Source organism: Dryas octopetala, chromosome 6, assembly GCF_963921425.1.
Source record: "Dryas octopetala chromosome 6, drDryOcto1.1, whole genome shotgun sequence".
Taxonomy (NCBI): domain Eukaryota; kingdom Viridiplantae; phylum Streptophyta; class Magnoliopsida; order Rosales; family Rosaceae; genus Dryas; species Dryas octopetala.
Window position 1 is genome coordinate 8,243,232 of NC_141371.1, and position 26,519 is coordinate 8,269,750.

General features: G+C 36.6%; 3 protein-coding genes across 3 annotated transcripts; 2 read left to right on the top strand and 1 right to left on the bottom strand.

The window, feature by feature from the left end:
* The first annotated feature begins 891 nt into the window (after positions 1-891).
* On the top strand, positions 892-3,512 carry LOC147281977 (fructose-bisphosphate aldolase 6, cytosolic). The gene is made up of 3 exons (XM_086248095.1): positions 892-1,017; positions 1,874-2,101; positions 2,355-3,512. Exons 1-3 carry the CDS (start codon positions 990-992, stop codon positions 3,173-3,175), a joined length of 1,077 nt encoding a protein of 358 aa, XP_086104221.1. The 5' UTR covers positions 892-989; the 3' UTR covers positions 3,176-3,512.
* Positions 3,513-8,006: 4,494 nt separating this feature from the next.
* On the top strand, positions 8,007-10,746 carry LOC147281978 (fructose-bisphosphate aldolase 1, cytoplasmic). Its single transcript, XM_086248094.1, has 3 exons — positions 8,007-8,167; positions 9,123-9,350; positions 9,664-10,746. The coding sequence occupies exons 1-3, from the start codon at positions 8,140-8,142 to the stop codon at positions 10,482-10,484; spliced, it is 1,077 nt and encodes a 358-aa protein (XP_086104220.1). The 5' UTR covers positions 8,007-8,139; the 3' UTR covers positions 10,485-10,746.
* A 3,213-nt stretch (positions 10,747-13,959) lies between these two features.
* On the bottom strand, positions 13,960-16,816 carry PTL (Duplicated homeodomain-like superfamily protein). Its single transcript, XM_086248608.1, has 2 exons — positions 16,208-16,816; positions 13,960-15,459 (listed from the first exon to the last, which is right to left on the bottom strand). Exons 1-2 carry the CDS (start codon positions 16,729-16,731, stop codon positions 14,277-14,279), a joined length of 1,707 nt encoding a protein of 568 aa, XP_086104734.1. The 5' UTR covers positions 16,732-16,816; the 3' UTR covers positions 13,960-14,276.
* Positions 16,817-26,519: the final 9,703 nt, after the last annotated feature.

The following is a 26,519-nucleotide window of genomic DNA, read 5'->3' on the forward strand; positions in this document are numbered from 1 at the left end:
ATGATATGCTAAAAAAAGATTTGGCATCCCATTGGAGATGTGATTGTCACATTTTGCATAAAAGCGCGAAAGCTCTCTCCGTCTTTCTAGAGTTTGTAATGGAACAAGAGAGAAGGGAGAAGTTATCCAACCGAACCCGCCGGTGTTGGTGTCGCTCACGGTTTTCTCGCATTTCCAATTCCACCCCACGTTTCTCTCCTTTCTTACTAATCAACTTCTCACTTTTGACCCTTCCTACCCACCTATTCTTCACCGCCAATGGTTTCCAGAAACTTCCCTAGTAACCAGTAATTTGCCTTTAAAGATTTTCTTTACCCATTTTGCCCTTCACTAGTGGCTTCAATTTCAGCCCATAGTATTACCTTCTCAGGCCCAATTGCCCAAACATAATCATTGAAAATTGAAATAAAAAAAGATAAAAATAGAAAGAACAAAAAATTTGAAAATTTTTGTACATAAAATAACATCATAGCACATTCCTAATTGAAAATTAAATTAAGTAATATTTGTTCTTCACACTAGATTAATTGAAAATAAATAATATAAGATATTGTTCTGTTTGTCACGCACTAATTTTATTATCGTAAGGATTGTAAATACAAATTTTTAATATTTTATGTACTAAAATTAATAATTTGACAATATATAATATGAGATAATTTTTCTAACCTATATAACATATGAAAAAGTATGACCACATAATTGTCTGATAAAAAATATTTTTTATAAATTAAAATTTGTAATTCCAAAAAAATTTAAATATTTATTGGGGTTTGTATGGGTTGCAAAACAGAAGCCCAATATGGACGTGGGGGCAAAAGAGTAAAATGGCAAGAAACCCGATATAGTGAGGAACGTGATCTCCAACGCCTCTTCTCTCATATTTAAATCCCCCCACACTCACCGCCTCTTCCCATCATCATCTTCATCTTCATCTCCCTCAATCGAAAATCTCTGTTCGAATCAAAACCGTCTTTCAGTTCTAAAAAATGTCGGCCTACAAGGGAAAGTACCATGGTAATCACCTTTTACAAGCTCTGTATTTTTTGTTCGTTGTTTTTCAAATTATTGAATTTCTCGCGTGAATCACTCGGACCGTTCTGTTTAGTGTTTTATTTTATTTGGATATGATTGATAAACGATCAAGAATTGCTCTGATCTGTGTTTTTATGAATGAAATTATAGAATTGAGTATGGATCAGTTTCTTCAGGTGCTTTGTCACTGACAATTTCACTCTGTTTACTAAGTTAGTGCTCTTTTGTAGTGTCAATGGGTGCTTACTTTTGAATTTTAATTCAGGATTAATGAAAGTTTCTGCATAATAAGATGTTAGGTGAACTGGGTTTTTGTTTTTTTGATGCACGAATGATCTTGGTCACGTAGGGTAGAGAATGATCATGTATTTGGGGGACTGTGGCGTATAAATAATTGCGTACGAATTTTCCTGTTTATTGTAAGAATTCAGTTTTCAATTTGTATTTTAAATTATTAATACATTGTGCTTTTAGGCGAACCACCATCCAATTTTCTTGAAAAAATTGGATGGTGATTACATGAATTTGGACTTGATTTCGATATGGAAATTTCAAGTGGCTTGAAAAATACACCTAAGAAAATAAGGTTCTTCAAACCTTTTAAGTGAAAGGATCATTTATTTAATGGAAGTATGGGAAAATCGAGTTCCTTCTAGCCTCATGTTTTCCTTTTGCTTTTTTAATGGAGATTAATGTCTGGGATTTTATTCTTAAACATGTTATGTGGTACCTGTTTAATGTTTACTGAATTTAAATGGAGATTAATGTTTGGGATTTTAATCTTATACTCGTTATCTGGTACCTGTTTAATGGATACTGAATTTTGTGTGCCTTGCAGATGAGCTCATTAAAAATGCTGCCTACATTGGCACCCCTGGAAAGGGTATCCTTGCTGCTGATGAGTCAACCGGCACAATTGGCAAGCGTTTTTCCAGCATTAATGTTGAGAACAATGAGAACAACAGGCGCGCTCTCCGTGAGCTGCTCTTCACCACTCCTGGTGCTCTCCAATACCTCAGTGGAGTGATTCTCTTTGAGGAAACCCTCTATCAAAAGACAGCTGCTGGTATTTTTGTTTTACTATTTCGATATTCTGGTATAGGTCTCATATAGTACTCTGATGAGTTATGTTTGAATTGTGAAATTCATGATAAAAAGCGGTTTTTATTCCAATTTGATGAATGATTTTAATTTATATGTTTATTCTTCTATATAAGAGTTTGAAAAATCTTAATGTCAGCTTTTCCTTATTGTTCCCATTTTATGCTTAGATTGTTATTCCCTCCAATGATATCCACACCTTGGTTTATGCTATGCAGGTAAGCCATTTGTTGACATTTTGAACGAAGGTGGTGTCCTCCCTGGTATTAAGGTTGACAAGGGCACTGTTGAGCTTGCTGGTACCAATGGTGAGACCACAACCCAGGGTCTGGATGGCCTTGGTGAGCGTTGCAAAAAGTACTATGAAGCTGGTGCCCGCTTTGCAAAATGGCGTGCTGTGCTCAAGATTGGCCCCAACGAGCCATCTCAGCTGGCAATCAACGAAAATGCCAATGGGTTGGCCCGATATGCTATCATCTGCCAGGAGAATGGCCTGGTCCCCATTGTTGAGCCAGAGATCCTGGTTGATGGATCCCATGACATTAACAAGTGTGCTGATGTGACCGAACGTGTTCTTGCTGCATGCTACAAGGCTCTTAATGACCACCATGTGCTGCTTGAAGGAACTCTCTTGAAGCCCAACATGGTGACTCCCGGATCTGATTCAAAGAAGGTTGCCCCAGAGGTGGTTGCTGAGCACACAGTTCGTGCCTTGCAGCGCACTATGCCTGCAGCTGTCCCTGCTGTGGTTTTCTTGTCCGGTGGGCAGAGCGAGGAGGAGGCTACCCTCAACCTCAATGCCATCAACCAACTCAAGGGGAAGAAGCCATGGACTCTTTCTTTCTCATTTGGACGTGCTCTTCAGCAGAGCACTCTCAAGGCTTGGGGAGGAAAAGAGGAGAATGTCAAGAAAGCCCAGGAAGCTTTCCTCACAAGGGCCAAGGCCAACTCTGAGGCGACCTTGGGAACCTACAAGGGTGATGCCAAGCTTGGTGAGGGTGCTGCCGAGAGCCTTCACGTCAAGGACTACAAGTATTGATGAAGCTGTTGAAAACCAAATGGTTCTGAGGTTACAAGGTTGTTTATCCTCAACCTTCATAGTATAGGTCCCTTTTTCTTCTTCCAATTTTCTTTCATCATCTCAGTCATGATGAGATACTAGTAGAATGATAAAAGCTTGAGAACGCTGGCAAGCATGGAGAGTTTTCTTATTTTTCCCCCTTGTTAGTTTGAGAACTGCTCATGTGTTTGAGTAATTGGCGTTTATAGTATAACCTGGAGTGTTTTCTATTCCTGTTGGTTGTGAATGTGTTGTTGAACCAAAGTTTTCTTTATTTTGTTTCAACTCCTGTTATCTAACTTTTAATTAGGTCGCATTTCTTGGTTTTCACTTTTTGCTTTCACTGATATCAAGTTATCAACGGGTTCAGGCCAAAGAAATGAAAAATGAGGCATTTTTGCTCGAAATGAAGTGCTGTTTTAGTATATTTATCTGAAAATTACTGCTGCCATATATTTTCAAAAACGCTCATCATCTCAACCTCAAGTAACATTGACAAAGTGACACTAAATTATTTAAATAATTTGTACAACATTATAAAATTCTCTTTTGCCCATTGTCTAATTGTCCTTTTGGTAAAAGAAAATCTGATTAAGGCCATTGTTGTGGAGGACCCAAAAGCTGCTGTGAATGACAATTCTCAATCACTCACAGCAGTTTTGGTGTTTGGTAAAAAAATGAAAAAGTGCTTTGTTCCACAATTCTCAACTCTCCACAGCAAAAATAGAAAGTAAATTTGTAGGTGCTTTTGAAAGCTGCAGTGAATCACAGCAACAATGAAAATTTTATTTTACTTATAATACTCTCATTTTAGTAATTATAAATAGCCACAGCAGTTTTACATTATAATTTACCAAACACCTTCATATTATTTTTTGTACTCACAACACTTTTAAAAATATAATTTACCAAACACTCAACTGCTTTACTTCACAGCTGACTTTACTTCACAGCTGACTTTACTTCACAGCTGCTTTACTTCACAACCGTTTTTTCTCACAACAATCCCAAACTAAGCCTTAGACTCAAATCTAATTGTCCTTTTTCTAATCTACATTATTTTTTCTATTCTCTCTCTTGTCACTTGGGCTAATTTAGGGATTCAAGTAGTCTTAATTGTTTTCTAGTTACTAATATGTGTACTTGGTTAAACAAATTTTTGCTGAAAGAGAGAGAAAAGATAAAAGAAAAAAAGAGGAAGTTCTTGAATTGTTGGAAAGGAGAGAGAGTTCTTAAATCATAAGCATAAGCGCGAATAAAAATAAACTATTAACCAATTCAAACTCAAATGTAATTCTAACTACCTAGAACAAATGCCTGAGTTAAAGGCTTTGGATCTCTGTTCTTCATCATGTGCAAGTGCAACTCCCTCCTACCCTACAAACAAATTACAAACCTAACAAACCTCTTACAAATAAAGAACAAACCTAACAAACCTCTATTGCACATTCATTCATTTTGCCGCTATAGCTAACCCAACCTCTTCTTCTCCAACCATGTTTATAAATTTTATGGGTTTGCCTCAATTTGTTTATTGTCCAAGTTTATACCACTTCTTCCTTTAATGGATTTTCAAGCAATTAATGTAGTCAAATTTCTCTCCACAATTTTATCTAGAGAGGTTCTGAATTCAAATTCCCCTCTCTCGTACAAAATTATATATGTTTTTATCTTTTCAAAAAAAGGAAAAGAAACCTCCATTTTTTTTTTTTTTTCATGAAAATATAATACGGGAAAAGTAGAGGCAGAATAGAAAATAAATGTATTACGAATCATGTCAACATCTCATCTCAGAGCGTGCATAAGCACGCCCATTTGCCAGTTGATATAATTAATCACTTATCAGCAGCCAGCAGGGTTGGTATTAATTTGGTGGGACATGCAACTTTTATTCAGATCAACAAAGCAGTGCCCACATGGGAGCACAAAAGAAACTCTAGTTAAGCTGATAATTAAAAGTAGAGAGAAACAGATCGTCAATGGACTTGTATAAGGATCAAAGTGAAGAATATTCCAAGGCCTATACAGGAGACTTACTTGTCTTGTTCATTGTTCTCCAATGTTTGCGTTGGATCCACGTATCATGTAAATCCAGCTTAATTTCAAAGCAAAATTATCCAAAATTGTGGGGAAGTACTCCTGCCCACTTGGTTGAATGTTAGAGAGAGGTAGGTGAAGGCTCAACTTTTAGAATTAGACATCCAACCCACACATTTTAGGAAAAAAAAAAAGAAGGTACAACTATTATTGTATCACATTCAACATGTAAGTTGTTACAAACGTTGCTAGATCTTAAAATTCAAGTTGTATATATCATGCTACAATTCTTCAAGTTCAGATCTTATGCTGATTTTTTTGGTGTTGATATGATACACGGCCAAAATTATGTTGTTCAAATTTTCGTTTAATCTTAATTATGTTGATATGATATTCAGTTCAAAAATAATAATTATACTATAATTTAAATCTTAAAAACTAAATCATATACCTAAAACTTTTAATCCTAAACTTAAAACGATGTTATTTTAGACACAAGTACAATATCCACACATAAAACATTAGTAGAGAACCCTATTTCAAATTGTACCTCAGGTGCAACTTCACCATGTATACATGAAAATTGATAAATAAGCTAAGGACGAGAGATTATGAGTTTAGATCTTGAGACATTCTTCAATTAAAACTTTGATACCATAAGACAAACTCCCAAAATTAAAAGCCCCAATAACAATGCATATCAGCCAACAATTTTTAGGAATCATTTGACAAAATTGGCTAAGTTTATGTGTAAAATTATGAAAGAAGGTCAACGAATGTTTATAGCTTTCTTAGGTCGTATGGGGTGGCAAGTGCAACCTAATGAAGAATAGTCATGCCATATTTTCCATGTTTTTTTTATTTGAAAAATTTGTCATTTAAAATACAATATGAGATCGGCGTGACAAGAAAGAAAATTAAATTGTTGGGCGTGATCAAAATGATGCTAGTCTCGAGTTGGGGTTGATTATTATATAAATGGTGAAAGTCGGTTCCATGAGATATAACTATAAGATTATTGTGTTGACTTCTAAGTTGAGAAAATATGGATGGGTGGCATCCGACATGAAGCACGTACCTTTGACTCAAAAGCATATGCATAATGCAAATGATGCATTATAATTTATAATAACTTTATACAAACAAATTCAAGATCACATAATATAATATATTGAATTATGCATCTAAGCAGTATAATTTGGGGGTTCATATAAGGACTAAGGCATGGGAAGGTAGATGAAGAAAGTTAAATTATCTTGCATATAAAATAAAAACTTTGATAGAATGTGCGTAAATATTTTATGCATCTATTTCTCATCACTTGATCTATAAATACATAATGCGTATACATTCATCATCTGTAAATTTTTTCTTTATTTTAGTGCTAGAGATATAAATCGTTAATTTGTATAGTTTAGATTCAATTAGTCATGTATGTAGTAGGCATAAGGCATGGGCTATTCCAAAGCGTTTTTGTTACATGTTTATAAAATCAAAACAAACAAGATTCATTGGAAATGACATTCATGCTAGATGACTAAGTAGCCTAAAAGTCAAAAAACTACCAAAACACTAGAGAAGCCATACACAATGCCGTTCTTTAGACTAGTAAAATATTACACACTTCTCATATTAGAATGAGTATTTTGACTGCTTTCTATTTGTCAACTACAAACTACAACAGGCAATTTATGCCAAACATGTATCAATTAATATAGGGCTCAAGACATGAAAATAAGAGAAGTTGGGGAAGAGAAATGGGTGGCACCAAAAGTGGACCATAGTGGTTTGTGCTAATCTTAAAGACCAGAACCTAGATTGCTGGTGTTGGTTTTGCCTCTACCAACTTTGGCCCTTACACCAAACCCACGGGATTTTGGCTGGTTTTTACCTTTTTCTTTCAACCAAGTTTTCACCCCTCCCAAGTCCCACCTACCTAATCACGAGACGGCAGCTGGTTTTGAGTAACTCTTAGAAAATTCCCCACCATCATGCCTAATTACCATTTTAGCCTTCTTCAGTGTCAATCTTTTCTAGTCTATAATATGAATTAATTAGGGATAATATTCTTGTACTAATCATCTATTGGGAAAATAGTGCGAGCATAGACGAAATATAAACTCATATATTCTATAAGAAAAAAAAAATCAGATGTTTTAGGTTTAAACGCTCACATGTGTGAAAATGTTAAGTTTACTTAATACGTGTTATTTATAAGTAATTCCACTTATTTAAAGTTTATTTTAAGATAGTGGCAAAAACAAAAAAGTTTATTTTAAGATTATACACTCGAACATAAAGATAATTATGAATTATAAAAACTTTCTTTGTTATCTAAAAACAAGTATTAAATATAAATGTGTTGATTATAAGAAATAGTAATTTTCACTATATATTATTATTAGAGTTGCTAATAATGCTATATGTCAATTACATATAAATCTATCACACATATTCAAGTTCGGTAAATGACACCTTAATGTATTCCTACAGCATTTTGCCATTTTCATAGGAAATATTAAATTAATTGAGAAAACCTTAGGTTTTTTCTTTTCTTTTTCTTTTTTTCTTGCAGAAAAAACTTCTAATTAAAAATTATTGTTGAATTTAATGGGGAATCCAGGTTAATGAATTATGTAAATAGGAAATGAATGTCGGCACTCGGCATAAATAAGAGGTAGGTGGCAAAATGGTAAAATAGAGACAAAAACGGCATACTTATATTATTTCGTGGGGAAAACGTCAAGCAAGTAGTGCAACGCTGAAGCCTCACTCACTCCGTTGCCTTTTTATTGCCTCCATTCTCACATAAAAAGCCTCGCCCGCCCTTCACTTTCTGCATCTCTCTCTTTTTTCTCTCTCTCACAGAAAACCTTCCCATCTCACTCTAAAGCCGAATACCAACCATGTCTGCTTACCAGGGCAAATACCATGGTAATTTTAACTGTTTTGTTTTACTCTGTTGTTGTTGCTTTTATTCTTCTTCTTCCTGTGCAATCTTGATTTTTTGGTCGATCTTAATGCTTTTGCGTTGCTTAGATCTGATTGTTCTATGCTTCTCTTGTACCGTTTTCAAGATTTGATCTCTGGAACCATACTTGTTCCAGTATATTATAGTTGCTGATTCGTTCGATTACACTTCTTACTTCGAGATCCGAAGACCCAGATGCGGTTTCTTCATTTTAGTGTTCTCTTGCAGTTTTGCGGAATTGGGTTTTCAGTATAGTAATCATTGTTTTGTTTTCCAAAAACTGTCTTTGTTTTCAAATACCAACTCTTAGATCTAGCTTTTTACTATCATACTTAATATAGCTTTTGAGTTAACTTTTCGAAGTTGGAATACACTCATGGCTGAGACACAGATTAGTTACTAGTAAATTAATTTGTATGCCTTGTGTATTGGGGTTGTTGGGTCTATTCTATTTCGTTGAGTTAATAATTTTTCGTCTGCTATTGGAATAAGAGACAAAGTTGGTTGGTACTACATCTAGGTGGTTTGATCTTATTTTTGAGAAGAAATTTGCATTATATTTGTGATAATCAGCATCTGACTAAGTTGGTTGGTACTACCTCTAAGAATGCTTTGCTATCTATTTTTACTGGTTCTACCCTTTATTTCAATATTTGTGATGATCCACTTATGTTAGTTATATGGACGTTGTGATTTGAAGTTCTAATAGTTTTGGAAGCTTGTAAGAGTAGATTTGGTGCTTTCTCATACACATACTTGGAAGCACTTTGCTGCAGTACAAGAAAAATTTGAACTTCTCTTACTTTTTTTAATCGTTCTGAATTGTGTCTCTTCTGGTTATTTACAGTAGATGGTTCTATTTGCACATCTAAATTTATGATTTTTGGTATACTTGACTGAACTTTTCATGCCTTGCAGATGAGCTCATTAAGAATGCTGCCTACATTGGCACCCCTGGAAAGGGTATTCTTGCTGCTGACGAGTCAACTGGCACAATTGGCAAGCGATTTGCCAGCATCAATGTTGAGAATGTTGAACCAAACAGGCGTGCTCTCCGTGAGCTCCTCTTCACCGCCCCCCATGTCCTCCAATACCTTAGTGGAGTGATCCTCTTTGAGGAAACCCTCTATCAGAAAACAGCTGCAGGTAATTTGACCATATTTTCTGTTTTTAGTACTTTGTAAATGGCTTTAAGTTCAAAAGACACTTTGGTTGCACAATCAATAATTGTTTCTTGTTTGGAACCAATAAGACATTGTTGATGTATTTTAAGTCCTTTGAATTCATACAAAGTTTGGACAACTTTTTAAATGAGATTGCCGTCCTATTTTAACGATCCTCTGGTTACATGGATTGTTGCCCTTTTCCAATTTTTGTTTGTTTAGGATGGATGTTATCCCAAATAATATCCTCAAATTACCTCTTGAATAATGTTAATAATTATTATTATTTTGTGCAGGTAAGCCATTTGTTGACGTTTTGAACGAAGGTGGTGTCCTCCCTGGTATTAAGGTTGACAAGGGCACTGTTGAGCTTGCTGGTACCAATGGTGAAACCACAACCCAGGGTCTGGATGGCCTTGCCGGGCGTTGCGCAAAGTACTATGAAGCTGGTGCACGGTTCGCAAAATGGCGTGCTGTGCTCAAGATTGGTCCCAATGAGCCATCTCAGCTGTCAATCAACGAGAACGCAAATGGGTTGGCTCGGTATGCAATCATTTGCCAGGAGAATGGCCTGGTCCCCATTGTTGAACCTGAGATCCTGGTCGATGGACCCCATTCCATTGAGAAATGTGCTGATGTGACTGAACGTGTTCTTGCTGCATGCTACAAGGCTCTTAATGATCACCACGTTCTGCTTGAAGGAACTCTCTTGAAGCCCAACATGGTGACTCCCGGATCTGATGCCAAGAAGGTTTCACCAGAAGTGATTGCTGAATACACAGTTCGCGCCTTGTTGCGCACTACACCTGCAGCTGTCCCTGCTGTGGTGTTCTTGTCTGGTGGACAGAGTGAGGAGGAGGCCACCCTCAACCTCAATGCCATGAACAAACTCAAGGGAAAGAAGCCATGGAATCTTTCCTTCTCATTTGGAAGGGCTCTTCAACAGAGCACACTTAAAGCATGGTCTGGGAAAGAGGAAAATGTTGCCAAGGCAAAGGCTGCTCTCCTCACAAGGGCCAAGGCCAACTCCGAGGCTACTCTTGGAATCTACAAGGGTGATGCAAAGCTCGGTGAGGGTGCCTCCGAGAGTCTTCATGTCAAGGATTACAAGTACTGAAGAAATTTAGATTCTTGCTTCTCTTGTTTTGTTTTTTGAAAACTATCTTGCGGTATGTGTATGACATTGTCATTTCTCAGGCATGTAGTGTTAGGGGTTTTTCAGCGTTCTGTTCTTTATCTCGGTTGTAGGATGTTGGTAGAATAAATAGCTTGAGGAGCATTGACATGTTGAGTTTGAAAAATGTTTCTTTTTCCTGTTCAAAAGAACTGGTTATGTTCTTTTATTTCCCGAATGAAGATAAGCATTCTCATTTCTAAAATCCAGTTTTTGGTTATTTGATAAATTTTTGTTCCTGAAAAGGGTTTGATTCTGATCTTGACGTAAAAACTTGAATTGTGTTTTTCCTTTTCAATTCTCCATTGGTTGATTCCTTTCTATATTGTCAGTTAGTCATGTACATCAAGTCATTTTGCGCAAATTGTAATAAGATTGATCATTGAAGTTGGGGTTGAAGTTACGGATTGACCTGAGCAGCTCAGGTTTTGTCTAAGGAAAAACTGGCCTTGGATTCACCTCCAACATACACTAGTCTCTGCACTTTGTGCACAATGTACACCCCTAGCTTGGGGACAACTGAATAAGTCAGAATACCCTCAAAGCCTTCACGGCTTCACTATACTTATAATTCCACTGTACAAATCCTTGAGAAATATTGACCGGGATTGGTTGACAAACATCCATTTAGAGTTTTCCTAACAAGGCACTTTTGTTCTGTTGGTCAAACAAGGGACTCACTAGCAAACAAGCCCATGGTGCATTCTCCTGGGCCAACAAAAATCTAGTTATTTCCATTATTTTCATGTTCCTAATTGAGTTGGGTTGGGCCAACTGGGCCACACCACTGTTCTGAAATATTAAGTACAGATGTATAAGAGGCCATGAAAAGGAAGATAAAATCTGTCATGAGCAGTCAAATCAAGATTAGACTTGTAAAACTTCTTTCTTTTCTTTTGAAACATAAATAGTTAGATAAGGGCCATAAGGCCATAAGGGGGTTCTATTTCTGTTAGCTATTATATTTTATTTGATAATTAATGATTACTATTGAAGGGTAAAGATAGTTAAAAACATGGATGCAAAGCAGAGCCAGATATCCCAATTTGGGGTAAGCCGTAAGCAGAGAAAGCAGAGCAGGAAAGGAACAGTTTTCTTTTTGTTTTGGTGTTTTATTAGCTCAGTAAGTGGTCTGGTCACATCAACAAAGCATGAAAGCTGAAGGACGAAGGCTGAAGCAAGCAAAGCAAAGCATCCCAAAAAAGCAGGTTTTCTTGAACTTGGAAGTTCCATAATGGTCTTGTAAATTACTAAATATCGTTTCCTTTGACTGGTGATGAGTGATAACCAAACTGTCTGGTGGCCTTGGGACAAGCAAGCTGAGTTGGGGATTCATCAAAGTGGTAAAAAAAAGAGAGAAAAAAATGTGGTACTTGCACAATGCACACTAGTCACTACTACTGTGGACAATGACTGTAATGTCTCCCCCTTGTTTGGCTCCCCTGGTGGGAAGCTTCTTTACTCTTTCCTATGTACGGCCAGTCTCTGTCTAAGACTGTATGTATATGTGACCCTTTTTCTATGGATCATAATCGTGTGACTTTATATGCATGTGTGGTACCCCTATGATGCTCATGTTATATGCAAGAGTAAGCTTCAATGTAGGGAAATTTTAACATGCAAAGACCACGTGTGACGAATACATTTTTAACTTTTGAATTTGACGAGTTTACCTTTTTTATTTCTTAAGTATAGATTTTCAATCGTTAATATGTGTTGTCGTTATCCCTTTTTTTTTAATTCAAAACAAATAATAATTAAATCAAGTTGAAGTCCTTTTATCTCTATCAACTAGCAATTGCTTAAGTTGGTACTCAAATTATTGAATTCCTCATTTCCATATAAAAAAAAAAATTCATTTATCTCTCGATCTCGATCTCCCGAATTTGAATAACCAAAAAACCCTTTACGCACTTTCTCATCAGCCATAGGGCTTGAGGTAAACCATGAATGTGTATGATCACTCATAAACTACACATATTAAATAACCTAAGTTTTATACTGTTTTTGTGACTATAAAACTCAAAATCTATAATGTGTAAATTCAGTCTCACGCTCATTCTAAACATATGGGTGAGAAAACAAAAAAAACCTTGGGGTTCCATTGGATTTCAGAAAGCAAGCAAGGAACGAAAACAAATAAAGTATCAAATTGAGTGAAACACACAAGCACTTCATTGATGTTGTGGACAATTCGAAATCAATTATGATATTCCAAAATTGTGTTTGCCTTGTAGCATCCCTTGCTTTATAAAAATGTGGTGGATATAAGAATATTTATGAAGGAGGAAACTCATCCCGATGAGCTTCTGGAAGTCTCAGTGACAGAATGAGTGTGTTTGCCTATACCTAGCATCCCATACTGGAAATTAATAATAATGTGGCACACATATTTATGGTGCTTGCTTCTTTTGTATTCCCTAGAAATTCATCAAGATGGTCAATGAAATAAAAAAAATAACTTCTAGTTTCTAAACATATCCTTAATTAGTATTGCCAATAATTTCTGTCTTAATCTTACAACAATCACAATTTCCTTTAATATAATTATATATATATAATATTCAGATTTTAATGTATATCACTAATACAGTAATACTTGAGTAGTACTGCTTTGCAGATAATGACATGTTCCTGGTGTACGTCCGGTGATGCTTCGTACATTTATTTTGCTAAACTCCACTCCACATGCCTATGCTTTCAATATTGTCTGCTAATTTTATAGCCATATATGCTAGCTATTCCCACAAGGCAACTTCCAATGGACCAGAGGAACCTGCCTTTTTTGTTTTTTTTTTTAATTTTCTTAATCTCCTTTTTTTCTTTTTTCTCCTTCTTCTTTTGGGTAGGTATAATCTCAAAGAAGTTAATAGGGTAATCTCATGCACATTTCTCATTTTTATAAAAAATACTCAAGTCGTCAACCCTTTTTTAAATGATATTGTAAACCCAAAATTGAGACGAACAACTACCTGTTTATTTAGTACTATTTCCTTCGCGTATTTTATTTTGGACGGCCATACATGTAGACAAATAATTCTTTCAATTCCTTTCTTTACTGGAAATTATAATATATGTATGGTATATGTCTAAAAACTTAAACTAAGTAGAGAGAAGTGGTCAACAATGGTTGTAAAGCTTGCAATCTTGCATGGTTGCATATATTCAACTAAATGGCCATACTAAGCTGTTTAACAATGAGATGCTATGTAAAAGGAGGGAGAGGTGGGATTATGTACGTTCACAAATTTGCAATATATTTGTCTCAAGGGCAAGAAATTTTAGCATTAATGTCCCATGTACGGACATAACATAAAAGACACATGATGGTTTGCCTGGAATCCATTTTCTTAGATAAAGGATCGAATTGAATCTTAATTTGCATAAATTAATTAAAGATATAAAACTTTGGAAAAAGGTTGGGATATTAATCATCATAACCCAACACTAGCAAGAGTACGTACTGAAACCTCCCTTCCCCATTAATAAACTGTCCCAGAAAGAAAATAAAATCCTCAAATTTATTTTCGTCTAAAATTTCCATGTCTAGCTTTAGTCCCATTAATTAATTAAGCATCCAACCCCTGTACATAAAATCCTCATGAGTTAGCTCCTTGCTTACATAATATACCCCCCACCTCAAAGGATATATCAGAGGCAAAATTCCAAATTTTGAAGCCCCAACAAGCGAGCAACCTCCAAATTCCAAACCCTTACATAAGTTTTGTCTAGAAGTCAGTGGTTTTGGCTTCCTTTGGTGATCTTGAGCCCATAATTTTCCCACAAATTCTGATCCCCCTCAGTCATCAAGAAGGGGAAACAAGAGTTGTGATGATCATCCACTACAGCAATATTGCCTGCTCCCACATTTGCATTATCACAAGGAGAATGATCAGAAGCACCACCATCATTACCAGCAGCTTGTTCATTACTCATCTCAGCACCACAATTGTACCCTCCTCCTTGGCTGTACAATGAGGAACAAGCCTCATTGTTCTGAAAGTAACAAGAAGAAGTAGTAGTAGTGGGAGTAGTACTTGTACAATTCTCCTTTCTCTTCTTGCTGAACAAGTCATGATCCTCCTCCTTGGAATTATATTTCCTCATTTGATGATAGTTGATGCTCAATAATTCCCCTTTTGCAGTGTTGATGTTGAGTATCTCACTCCCATCCTCATTCGTTGGAGCATGAATTACTTGATGATGATGATGATCATGAACATCTGTTGATGATGATCCTCCTGTGAACTTGTGCAAAGCATCCATCAAAGCAGCATCCCTTGCTTCAATCCAATCCCTCTCTTTGGCCCAAAACTTGTGCTCTCTTTCGATTCTCTCAGCCTCTTGTTTCCTCCACTCGTCCTCTCTGGCCATCCTCTCCCTCTCCTTGTGCTCCAGAGCACTCATCACCTTCCCCAACCACTCCTCTTGTCTCTCCATCAGCTTCCTCATCTGCGCGTCGATGAACTCCTTTATCTTTGACTTCCACCCCCGCCCTCCTCTCCTCTTCCTCCCTGTCTTCTCCGGGGATTCCTCGCTCACGTTATTGTCTTCCGACGACGACGACCCAAACTCGGACGAGTTGTAATTAGAGAGGCTCAGGCTTTCAGAGTGCTTCTCATGATACGACGTCGTCTCATGACTTGCTTGAATATTGTTTGCTGTTTGATGATAGTTATTATTATTATTATTCGTACCCACGAAATGGGTTTCGGGGAGTGATGATGAGATGATGACGGCATTGGTGGTGCTTTCTCCTCCGTAGAGTGCTTCGAGCTGGCGGAAGAATCTGTAATGCTTGCCATCTTGTCTTCCGGCTTTTCCTTCCTTTGTCTTCTTGTAATACTTGTACAAGTTTTCAAACTTCTCCCTGCATTTCTTCCCACTTCTTTGATACCCATGTTCTTCACCCATTATCCTGATGCAACATCAAATTAATTAATTACTTACTTACTTGTAGACCAAAAATATTATGTCTTGTTGAAAAAGAAAAAAAAAAAAAAAAGCTAGACTTGAGTTGAGTATTGTATTGTATACAAAACCCTAATAAATTAAATTGCAAATTAATGAGTTAATTATACCAAAGAGGTAGCATAAAAAGGTGGCCATGTGATTTCATAATGATGTATGTACTTATCCGAGTTCCCTGTCTGGGTTCCTTGGTGAGTAATTACACTTATCCCAACTAAGTATAAGGCCATTCAAATTTCCAAACAAAGATAGATAATGGGCTGAAGTAGTACGTTTCCATGTAGAACATGTCTTTTCATGATCAGATAGAACCAGTTGATTAAATGGCAGTACCCCCAATAAGCATCGAAGAATAGGCCAGCCATTATTGCGCTAAAATTAAACCAGTAAAACTTGCATTTAAAAGGAGGGTACACATTTTCAAAAATAGAAAACGAGTCGGTGATAGAACCATAAAAACCATACATATTAACCATTTTGCACAACTCCATGTGTACTCAGATCTTAAAAAAAAAAAAAAAAAAACGGAAAAGTAGCCATAACATGAACCCAACTTGAGAGAAATCACATAATGAAGAAGAAGAAGAAGAATAATGAAAACTAAATTAAAAACAAATTTAGCTAGCAGAGCAAGAAAATATGAATTAGGGTAGAAGCTAGTGTATGTGTGCGTGTATATGTTTATATATGCATACCTAGAAACCTCATCCCAGAGGGGACCCTTTTGATTGGCCTCTTTGAACTTATAATCGAGTCGGGATCGGATCTCCAGAAGCGTGAGAGTCTCTTGCCTCGGCCATCTCCCGGACCCACCATCACCGCCACCAAGACAGCCACCCGTTTCGGCCTCCAAGCCACCACTGAGGGACGGAGCGGAGTTGGCGGCGGCCACCGTAACGGTCAGAGAGGCACTATTATTAGTAGAATTATTAGCACCGCCTGGAGGGTCGGAGCGAAAGTCGTGGAGGCCACGTGGCATGATATTAGGGACTTGGTGATGACGGCCGGCCATCATCATGAGCTCGTAGGGATTATGATGATGATGATGATTATGTGGATGATGATGGGGTGGAGGGCTGAGAGTGGCCCGGTGGGCAGCTGGGAAGAGCTCGGTGGGGTGTTGAGGGATGGGGGTGAAGTGGGACCTAGTACTAGTGGCGGCGGCGCCATTCATGAGCTGCCTGAGATCGGCCATGTTGTACTGATCCTCCATTTCCATGGAGGAGGAGGAGGAGGAGAGTGGTAGTAGCTAGCTGCAGTTTGTTTGAAATAATAAGAGAGAAATTTAGTGAAGGTGAACAAGGAAAAAGGTATTGTGAGAGAGGAGAGAGAGAGACGCAGATAGAGAGAGAGCGGCAGAGTCGGATCGTGTCGTTCACGAAAAAGCTCGAATTTAAGCACAGGACAATGGTCCCATGTCTGTGTCAAAGTTTGTGTTTGTGTATGTATACGTCTAGTGACTCACTGACTAGCGTACGTATATAGCACCCCTCTCTCTCTCTCTCTCTCTCTCTCTCTCTCTTTAAAAATGGTTCTTGTTCTGTTTCTGTGTTTGTCCAGAGCGTGCAATTTGGAGTGTTTGGACAAAGAGATGAGCAGATATCCATCGTGAATAAAAGTCTACAATGGGGATTCCAAATTTGTGTTTTAGATCGGCTTATTTACTATTTCGCCTTCTGAAGGTAACTTCTACCCGGTCTAACTTATGAAAGTTATATCTAACTAGTCTAATTTCATTCTCTAGAGTTTATTTTATATCACATTATTCCTTGAAACTAATTTTCGTGTTATACTTTATTTACTTTCGTCAATTTTAGCAAACTAACTATTTGAAATGCTGAGCTGTCATGGGCAAAATTATAATTCCAATCACTCAGCACTCAACACTCGATTCTTTTATTTTTTTCAAAAAATTCCTTTCCCCTTCCCTCTCTGAGGCCCCCTTCCCGAGCCCTAGCACCCAGCCTTGCCACCCGCCCAGTTCAACCACCAAACCAACGCCGAAACCGCCCCCACCCAACTTCGTCTCACCCAACGCCGCCCCCCACCTCTCCCCCCCACCCCAACCTCGACCCACCGGCCTTTTCCCCCTCAGTGAGCCCTGCCCCACCTCCATTCCCCCATGCAACCCCGACCCACCTTCGCCTACCCACCCACCCAACCCCGCCCCACCTCCCTCCCCCAACCCCCACCTAGCCTCATCGCACCTCCTTTCTCCCGACTTTCTCTCTCCACCTCTCCTCCCTCCCTCTCCAAAGACCCATATCTCTCTTCCTTCTCTCTCGCCGATGATGAAGAAGATGGTCATTTGGGGTAGGGGTGCTCAGGTGGGAGGAAGGAGATCAATATAGATTTTTCTTTTATGATTTAAAGTTTTAATTTTTAATTATTTGTTTTTACATGTGGCACTTACATATGGTCCAAGTGTCCATGACATGTGGAGTTTGTAATTGGAATGAATTACAATTTTGCCCATGACAGCTCAACAATTCAGACAGTAGGTTTGCTAGAATTGACATAAGTGGGCAAAGTGGAATACGAGAATTAGTTTAGGGGGTAATGTGATACAAAATAAACCTTAGGAGGTAAAGTTAGACTAGAAGTTACTTTTAGGGGGTGAAATAATAAATAAGCTTTTTAGATTGGATCTTAAATGATATGACAGTTTATGTGTTAGTGTCTTGCTCCTTGTAAATAGATAAGCTCCAAAGTGGACTCAAATATAAATTATTACAACATCATTTAGAATTCAAATTTGAAAAACTAAATTTAGAATCCCTAACAGTACTCAAGTCGCAAACATTGTTTGGCTCTGTTCATTTTTTATAGAAGAAGAAATTGTATGACACTATTTTTGTTACACAATAGTATATTGTTGATTGGTAGAAGAGTTCAATTAAAATATGATATCATCGTAATTTGATAGTGATATTCAATTGAATTGTTATAACACTCAACACTATCACATTACTAAAACAGATTTATACAACTTTTTCTCTTTGGTCTCATTTATTGCCAATATTAGATTTGACGTAATCAACTGTTAGATTAATGTGTATTCAAGCAAGAAGATAAAGGGTGTCTTTTAGTGGAACAAAAAATCAATAGAAAAGATGGCCGAATTAGTCACAAGATGAAATTTACCCCTGCTAATCCCACTATTTTTTGTAGGGATCGAAATTGATAAGTTTTTCTTTATAATTAATAAATCTTCTTTCCATATTCTTTTAATTCAATCTAAGCATCCAACAGGACCTTTGAATACACAGAGGACACAAAAGCCAACACCATTTGGACTAATAAAATTTTTGAGTTTTATTAGAGAGATAATTAATAAAATAATTCAAATAACATTATTCATAATTGAGTGTGTGCCAGTGAAGTAGTAATAATTCAGAGGGCGATTGATCGACTGACACGTGTGCCCAAAAGGAGTGGAGTACAGACAAATGGAGACCTGCTGACGCGTGGACAGTGCCTACTGCCTAGGATCCGGCCTTTTTGACCATTGAACCTGGCAACTTCGAGCTACCAACCAGAGATCGCCACGTCAGGTTGTTAACGTAGTCGGGTTTACAAACTGTTCAAGATTGAATGAAGAGCCAAGTGGTTGCGTGAACGGGGTGCCGTTTATCGGCATGGAAAACGATTTGTCGTTTGGTGTAGGAGAGAAAGACGTGGGGTTTGGAGGTGTATGTAGACAGGAAAGAGTACTGTTTAAGTAGATTTTTTTTTTTTTGGTCTGATTTGGTGATTTTTTTTTTTGGCCACTGATTTGGTAAATGTTTTAAGGATAAGAAAAAGGTGTTAATTGAGAGGGCGTGTACAGTGTGTATACAGTGGCAAAGCAGTGAGAAGACTGAATGGTGCTTTTTGTATTTCATGTAATGTGTGCATGCATCTTTTACTTCACTAAAAGTCTAAAAGGCACTGCTTTTATGCCTCACCATGATTAATAGTTTAGCTCCTAGTCCTCTGCCTAATGTAGTATTCGAAGTTTAGACCCATATGAAAATCTTAGTACTGAATAGAAAAATATTTTGCAATTAAATTTAAGAAAGAGATGTGAAACAAGTCGGACCGGTTTAAGTATGACACAAAACTGATACATTTAAAGTAGACAAATATACACACATTACAATTTATGTAATACGTACAGTACTAAATATAATAACATGAATATCAATATTTATGTTGGATCAAAATATATGATCCATCCAACACAACACAACATGAACACGAAATACATAGTGTCAAACATGTGGAATGGACAAGTGGCACAATCTATTTATCATTGTTCTGAAAAATTTGTAATGGTCAAATATAATTGACCATTGCTTAATGATACACTGTTGAATATTTACACTTGCTTTTTACAAAAATACCCTTTATATAGCATCCTTATATAGTTATATCTATTTTAATTCATTAATATAATACCATTATTTTTATAGACAAACAATAGACTCATATTTTTGAGTTGCTAGGAAATATGATTGAACTTAAGTGCAGAATGGGCAATTTCACGGCCCTTCCAATTGGGTTACCCAACAACTGCGACTCATATTAATTATATCGTTAATTGGCAATTGATTTGATAACCAATCATAGGCCTTGAATTCGTGGACCTTTAATATTAGCATTATATTATGATTTTGAGAATAATAAAAGAATGTTTATAATACTGATTAATATAAAAACACCAAAAACTGATTAATATATACAAAGCGATTAATTGATACATTAGTTTTTCAACTTGACATCAAAAGCAAACTCATGTTAAATTTTATGATGAATAATAATAGATTTACTTGGAATAGAACACTGTTCTGCTCCATTTTTATTATATGACTTTATTATCTTTGATCTTCAACCAAAGGTCAGTCTCGACTCTCGAGTGATGGAGATCGATTCAGAAATAATAAAATATAGTATTTTATAATTGAATTCTTTTTATTAAATATAAAAATACTATTGTTCTTGTTCTATACTTACTTGAATTAAGAATTTGTCTCAACCCTTAATTGATTTCCATTATCTTGTTCGGTCATGCACCAAGGGTCATGTCCCAAGTGCGGAAGAACATCTTATAAAAATAATATTTTACCTTCAAAAGTATATTATTATATTTGTCTTGCTTTATATCTAATGGAAGAGTTAATCTTTTGTTTCCTTTTGTTGAAAATGGAAGAGTTCTTATTTGGACAATTAAGACTTGTTTAAGATTAATGGAATTCTTTGGGTAGATGTATTTTCACAAAGATTGTGCCTTTTGGCTGCACATTTGTGCATTGGCTTTTGACATAAGTCAAGTCTACTTGGAGGAATGTAGTATATGTTCACATCATTTAGTTAGGATATATATATGTTACTTAATAATGAAATTGAGGGACGCAGGATTAATTTTTCACATATATATTTTTAGTCGAACACCACCTAAGGAGTAATATTATAGTAGAATGTGATGAAAAGTCACATTAAATAGAATAATTTCAACTCCTGTTTTCATAAAATTAATTAAATATGAAAAAAATTAATATTATATAATTTTCGCTTGGCCATTGCATTAGTCATTAATTATCATCGGATAAATTGGCATGTTGTCAAATTAATGTATCTTATTTTAATATTTAGGTGGATTTAAAATGTGAATATCAAACATTTATCATGTAAATGATGATAAATTATTGTGTGTTTCAATTGATAATCTCACAAAAATAACATGTATTATCTTACTACTAGCCTCTTCACACTCACTCAAGTAAGTGTGAAGCGGCTCTTTCTATTGCGCAAACATCAATATTTTGGCAAGCGTAATTCGTTTAATAGGCTTCTTCTATTTTTATTCTCAAATCACAAATACAAACAAACCTAGTTGTTCAACTCAAATGAAAGGCCCAAAAAAAAATTTGAATATGTGAGATTAAGGGAAAATTAATTAAGGAGAGAGAATTAAGGGAAAATTAATTAAAGAGAGAGAGGCGGCAAACCAATTTTCATAGGCAGAAAAGTAGATTTGGGAAATAGATAACTGATCATTGAATTTAAGCCGAAACGATCTCAGTCATTCAGATCCGGAGATAAATTTTAGGATTCAAAAACCGTTCTGTTTTATTATAAAGACTAGTCTCTCCACACTCGCTCCCGCTAGTGCAAAGCGGCTCTTTTTATTGTACAAACACTTATATTTTGGTAAACGTAATCAGTTAATTTAATAGATAACGGAAAGTAAATTTGAGAACATTAATTACGAAGAGAGAGGCAGCAATTCTCATGGGCGAAAAATAAATTTGGGAAATAGATAACTGCTTATTGGATTTAGGCCGAAATGATCTCAGACATTCGAATCCAAAGATAATTCAAAAATCGTTATGTTTTATTTTATAGACTAGCCTCTCCATTCTCGCTCGCGCGAGTGTGAATCGGTTCTTTCTATTGCACAAACACCTATATTTTGGCAAGCGTAATTCATTTAATAGGCTTCTCCTATTTTGATCTATTCTCAAATCACAAATACAAATAAACCTAGTTGTTTAACCCAAATGAAAGACCCAAAAAAAAAATTTTTTTGAATATATGAAATTAAGAGAAAATTAATTAAGGAGAGAGAGGCGACAACCAATTCTCATGAGTGGGAAAAAAAATTTGGGAAATAGATAACTGACCATTGGATTTGACCTGAAACAATCTCAGCCATTCGGACCCGGAAATAAATTTTAGGATTCAAAAATTGTTCTGTTTTATTATATATACATAAATTTTGTGGCAGTAAAATTTTTACTTCATAACCAAATCGTCATATTTGGGGTTTTTTAAGATTGTGAATATTATTAATTGAGGAACAACTCATAATATTATTAAGAAACATCAATTGTATCTATGTCCTCAAGGATTACAAAAGATAGCTAAGGAGGTCGATCCATCCCCGATCCACACATTATGTTGCTCCTGAGACAACATACCCATGAGCAAGCCTAGCTATGAGCTAACTTTTCGTATGCCTAAGGATGGAATTCTACTTCATTTATGTACAATAAAAAAATTTTATATAATGCACTATCTATCAATCGGTAAATCAAAATTGGGATAATAGTTAATACCTTTAATAATAATAATGTTATTATAAAAAAAGTTTCATCAATTCATATAGCACTAAAATGAGGCCTTCAATAGGATTTCTACATCAAAATCTTGCAAAAGCCCAATGTAATGAGCCTCAACTGTAGAGTTTCCTTTTTGTTTTTGCTTGCAAATGTTCTTTTTTTCTTTTTTTTTTTTGTTCGAATGCTTGCAAGTGTTACTAGCTAGTACTTATTACTTGATCTAGAGCTCTGCCTCAACTGTAAACAATTTAAATGCATGCTAATATGCTATGAAGAAAATCAATAATTGAAGAATTGTCTAAGTACTGTTGAGTTCTGATCAGTGTTCCACCTCATCTGTTAAGTGGACCCCTCTTAACCTCATTCCATTGGACCATTAGTTTGTATTTCAACAGAAATAATATCAAGCCCATGTGATTACATGCAGTGGATAGTGATGCTTGTTGAGCAGTTTTACTGACAATTTGTACTACATACCCCCTTTATCATTTAATACGCCTGCACTAGTACTGCATTTTCTCGTCGTTTGCTTTTTCTCAAATTTCTGATAATTGAACAATCATTAACTCTAAGTTAGGTTTAATTTTGTAACATTGGGAAAATGAACTAATGGCTAGAGATGCATGTGAATGGTAGACAGTGCTTCTTTAGTTACCTTCTATACCTTCACTTTTACAAGCGAGTTTCCTCTTTTATTAATGTCATTTGTATGAAAGTTTTATTATGTTTGTACAATATTTAATCGAATTATATAAACTACATGTCGTATTATAGATGCGTAAAATAACCTTAGTTCACGATCATTGGAACTAAGCCCGAATCGAGTTGGCATACCCAAACATATGTTCGGCTAATCATGTTTGGTCTATCCAGTTATGTTTAGATATCAACTATTATCAACAGGATCAAGCCACTTCAGTTTCGACAGACAATTTTGAGCTAAGAACTTTTCTAGACAAACTGTTTCAATTTAGATGTCATGTCCTTAGGAAGATCCAAAATAACTTTGCACTTTGCGTTCCTATGTTGAGCCGTGTTTGAAAATTGTTTAGTCATTTAATGTTATTGTGTTTGTTTCAATATTTATATGAGACATAATATTCGTTTATTTACTTAAACACAATTATATAATTTGAAAATTTTTAATTCAGTTGATTTTTTACAAGATTAATTTTTAATGTTAATAATTATAAACCCCCTAGTTAGAGATAAAATCTCTCATAACCTCCACCCAAAATCTAACTCTCTTATAACCCCCAATCTTACACTTAATATTTTCCTAAACCCCCTAGTCAACTAATACCCAGTCAACTTTGACTCCCCATATTTTAATTTTCCAGTTTTACCCCTTTTGTTTTATTTTCATTTTCAGCCAACTAATACTCTCTCTCTCTCTCTCTCTCTCTATCTCTCCTATCTGTTGCCTCTCTCCCCTCTGCGTCTCTCTCTCTCCCCGCTGCTGTCGCCGGCGCGTGCGCCGCCGTCTGGCGACGGTTGCCGGCGAGACCGGTCCCATCAGACTCGCATCTCCTTCCTCTTCCTCCCTATGCCCTCCACGTGCCGTTAAACTAAACGTCGACGCCAGATCGCCGCGACTACGATCGGTGGTGCTCGCCGGCGATCTGCCTTTTTCGACGGAGTTGGAATGCCGGACCACCCAAGTCTTCTTCCTCTCGACGTCCTGAGCACGATGGTATGCTCGGATTCTCCATCCGATCAGCCACGGCGGCAGATCGATGCCACAAAGGCCGCGGCTTCTCCGCCGGCGATCTGCCTTTTTCGGCGGAGTTGGAATGCCAAACCACCCAAGCCTTCTTCCTCTCGACGTCCTGAGCACGATGGTGTGCTCGGATTTTCCATCTGATCAGCCACGGCGGCAGATCGAAGCCACAAAGGCCGCGGCTTCTCCGCCGGCGATCTGGCTTTTCCGGCAGCCATTTCCGTCGAGTCAGGTACTAATATTCTTCTCCTCATTGTACTCTTCAATGCTATGTGTTTGGATTGGACCAATTGCTGATGAATCAAAAAACCCCAAATCGAACCTCATTGTGTGTTGTTGTAACTGTGTATAGGGAACTTTAAGCCTACATTTATTGATTAAACAGTTTCAGTTCGTGAAACAGTTTCAGCTCGTGAAACAGTTTCAGCTCATGAAACAGTTTCAGCTCGTGAAACATGAGTTTTAAATGAATTTTGAATGAAATTATGGTTCTGAAATATGATGAATCAAATTTGCAGGTAGAAACAGATCGAGGCAGTGGCGACTGTCGTGTACTCGTCGCGCGTGAGATGATCGGACGACGTTGTATTGTTGGCTACTCCTCTCATCTCAATGGCTTATTGTATTGTTATTATTTTTTTTTTTATAAGGTTGCTGTGTTTTTTTTAGTGAAACGGAATTCAGTAAAGGTGTAACTGTTTTAGTGAAGTGTAATTGTTTTAGTAAAGGTGTAATTGTTTTTTAATTAAGGTGTAATTGCATTTTAGTCGAGGTGTAATTGTTTCATCACTTAATTCAGTTTCAGTAAGTGAATTCATAACTGAATTCTTCAATTTAGTGTAACTGAATTTCTGAAATTCAGTTTCAGTGTAATTGAATTCTTGAAATTCAGTTTCAGTGTAACTGAATTTTTGAAATTCAGTTTTAGTGTAATGAAATTCAATTTCAGTGTTTGATTTTAGTTTTAGTGAAATATTGAGTTTTAGCAAAAACTTCAATTTCAAAAAAAAAAAAAAAAAAAAAAAACAGTTTCACCAAAATACAGTTACAGTGACGTCAGCATGTGTCAGCATGCGTCAGCGCGCGTCAGCATGCGTCAGAAGGGTAATTTAGGATTATAAGTTTTAGGGGGTTTTGAAAGAGTTTCTAGATGGGTGGGGGTTTAGACAAATTTTTTTGGTGAGTAGGGTGTTTAAAATTAGGCACTATAATTTTTAAAAATAATAGAAAAACTGTCAAAATCATGAAATTATATTACGAATACTTTTAATTATATAAGTTTTCAGTTAACCTTAAGTTAATTTCACAATTTACATTAAAAAAAAAAATCTTGTTGTGATTTTTGTAGGTAACACTTGTATACTTACAACTGTTGTATGCAACTCTTTTTCTACATTTAGTTTGCCACATACTAGTGATTAAGTTTGTGAGAAAGAAAATTGTACATAATAATAGGTGTAGGCAAGATTTGCGGAAAAGATAACTCGTAACCCCAAGTTTTTCCAGAAAGAGCAGGCATATAGATTAGTATAGTTAATGAATGAAATAATAGAAGGAAGGGTACGTATGGGTATGGGGACGTAGTCTACAGAAGAATCTCAGTGTTTTCGTGTGTGAGGCAGTAGTCTCTGAGAGTGGTCAGAGAGGCAGCTCAGATCTGATAGCTTGCTTTTGAAGGAGCAGAGCTAGAACGTTCCATCCATGCACAATATCATAATAAAGCATTTGCATTACTCTCTCTATGAATGCATAATAACAACAAAAGCTGGATCACATCGCACGAGTGGCCCATAAACCACGCTGCTCAGGTGCTGCAGGCTAAGCTATTAGCTACCCCTATCCCTACTCCTAAAAACTACCACAACGTGACCTTCTCCTTAGCCCTTGGCTCTGCTGACGTGGCACCATCAAGGACTGAATGATTGGGGTGGTGTCATGGAGATTGGAGGACCATGGTCCTATGGAGGGAGGGACGGAGGGAGGGACAGTGAATAGTAATGATGTGAGTGAGTGAGAGACCCTTTGTCTTGACAAAAATTTTGGAGAGGGGGGGGGGGGGGAGGGGAATGTGGGTCCCCTGCACGACCCATTGAATTAGCTAGCAATTAATCACATCTTGATGGTTGGTTGCATGGATCGGTGATGGACGGACAGGATTGATAGATGGATATGATGAGGACATTT

Bases quoted from the DNA above. Each gene is read 5' to 3' on its own strand.
- LOC147281977 (XM_086248095.1), top strand. From the start codon at position 990: ATGTCGGCCTACAAGGGAAAGTACCATG. The intron at 1,018-1,873 runs GTAATCACCTTT...TGTGCCTTGCAG, and splicing joins CTACAAGGGAAAGTACCATG to ATGAGCTCATTAAAAATGCT. The intron at 2,102-2,354 runs GTATTTTTGTTT...TATGCTATGCAG, and splicing joins CTATCAAAAGACAGCTGCTG to GTAAGCCATTTGTTGACATT.
- LOC147281978 (XM_086248094.1), top strand. From the start codon at position 8,140: ATGTCTGCTTACCAGGGCAAATACCATG. The intron at 8,168-9,122 runs GTAATTTTAACT...CATGCCTTGCAG, and splicing joins TTACCAGGGCAAATACCATG to ATGAGCTCATTAAGAATGCT. The intron at 9,351-9,663 runs GTAATTTGACCA...TATTTTGTGCAG, and splicing joins CTATCAGAAAACAGCTGCAG to GTAAGCCATTTGTTGACGTT.
- PTL (XM_086248608.1), bottom strand. From the start codon at position 16,731: ATGGAAATGGAGGATCAGTACAACATGGCCGATCTCAGGCAGCTCATG. The intron at 15,460-16,207 runs GTATGCATATAT...ATGTTGCATCAG, and splicing joins CTCTGGGATGAGGTTTCTAG to GATAATGGGTGAAGAACATG.